At 40.9% G+C, this 1,480-nt stretch overlaps 1 protein-coding gene across 1 annotated transcript; it reads right to left on the reverse strand.

Annotated features, from left to right (window-relative positions):
• Nucleotides 1-582: 582 nt before the first annotated feature.
• LOC130112973 (transcriptional regulator Myc-like) lies at nucleotides 583-1,203 on the reverse strand. Its single transcript, XM_056280493.1, has one exon. It carries the CDS (start codon nucleotides 1,201-1,203, stop codon nucleotides 583-585), a length of 621 nt encoding a protein of 206 aa, XP_056136468.1.
• Between the last annotated feature and the right edge of the window lie 277 nt (nucleotides 1,204-1,480).

Genomic DNA, 1,480 nt, shown 5'->3' on the forward strand with positions numbered 1-1,480 from the left:
ACAACAACAATAACGACAATAATTTGTAACCAGTATACAGCAGTTGAATAGGTATTTATGATTGTACATTTGTACTGCACAAACATTTGTCTTGCATATCTGGTTTAAAGAGGTAGTGCATATTGTAGATATGTAGGTTGGGTTTTATTCAAAGTAACCCACTAATATGATTCTAACTGTAGCAGTACTCTTTAAATCTGCATGGATGTGGGATTTGCCTCACTGTGAAACTCGATATGAGGTGTTGTGCAATGGAAGACAAGAGAGATATTGTCAAGAAGAAATGGTTTTATATTTCAAAAGAATCTAGAGAGAACATGGAAAACCTAACACTGAAAACAACTGTTTGATATTCCAGAAAATTGAGATCGAAACTTATATTTCTTAGGACATTTTAAATATTTTACTAATACAAATTAACTTTCCATATCTGATCCACCCATAATATCAATTGAGGAAGTTTTAACATTGAACTCAAACAAGACTCCAAGAATATTTGCATTTGCATGCAATAACTGTACACATTAAGTCAGAACTTTCATAGAAAACTTGAAGGCCAGAAAAAAGTCTTTAAACATTAATTTAAACACGGGAACTCTGCAACTGTGCAAGTCTCTGTCTTAAGAGTTCACTTTTCCTCCTCAGCTGCTCTTTCAATGAGAGGATACTCTGCTCGTCCGACTGCATGCTGTGAATGCACTCCCTGGCCTTCTCCAGGATGACCACCTGGGCTGCCTTCTCATCGTTGGCCACCTCCGGCATCTCATCTTGCAGGGCGCACAAGATTGACTTGCGATCATTCCACCTCCAACCCTCATGCACTGTACGAGTCATTCTCTTGTTGTAGTCTTCCGTATCTGACGTCTGGGGATTGGAACACTTGCGATTGCTGCTGATCTGTTCGAAGACCCTGCTGTGGCTGCCGACACTCTCCAGCTTCAGCATCTTGACAGCCGGCAGCTCCCACCTCGTGGATGGGTGGGCGGCATAATTATAGTGGTGGTAGACCTGGCACCTCTTCAACACGAGGAGGCTGGGACACCTCGTCTCCACTGAGATGGAGCTGCACTGCTTCACAGACTCCCTCTTTTTCCCGGTAACCACATCTATCTCCTCGTCCTCCTCCTCCTCATCCCCTTCCTCCTCTTCTGAAATGAGATTGGAACAGCAGAAATAGCAAACATTCACATTCCCCTTCCCCATGGTAACTACTACCTCCCCTTCTGATATCTCCTGTTCCTCTTCTTCCTCCTCATCCCCTTCATCCTCTTCTGAAATGAGATTGGAACTTTACTACAGTTATAAAAAATAAAATAAAATAAAGAACTGGCACTGACTTGAAGTCCTAATTTAGGATAGGTACAGTCTGTCACAAAATGGTTATTACCTCATAATCAAGTAATTTTCTTTTCCTATTGTACAATAAGTTTCTATATCAAATACCATTTTGTGATAAAACACATGGATACACATTATATGG

The sequence above is a fragment of the Lampris incognitus genome, chromosome 5 (assembly GCF_029633865.1).
Source record: "Lampris incognitus isolate fLamInc1 chromosome 5, fLamInc1.hap2, whole genome shotgun sequence".
NCBI lineage: Eukaryota > Metazoa > Chordata > Actinopteri > Lampriformes > Lampridae > Lampris > Lampris incognitus.

Bases quoted from the DNA above. Each gene is read 5' to 3' on its own strand.
- LOC130112973 (XM_056280493.1), bottom strand. From the start codon at position 1,203: ATGGGGAAGGGGAATGTGAATGTTTGCTATTTCTGCTGTTCCAATCTC.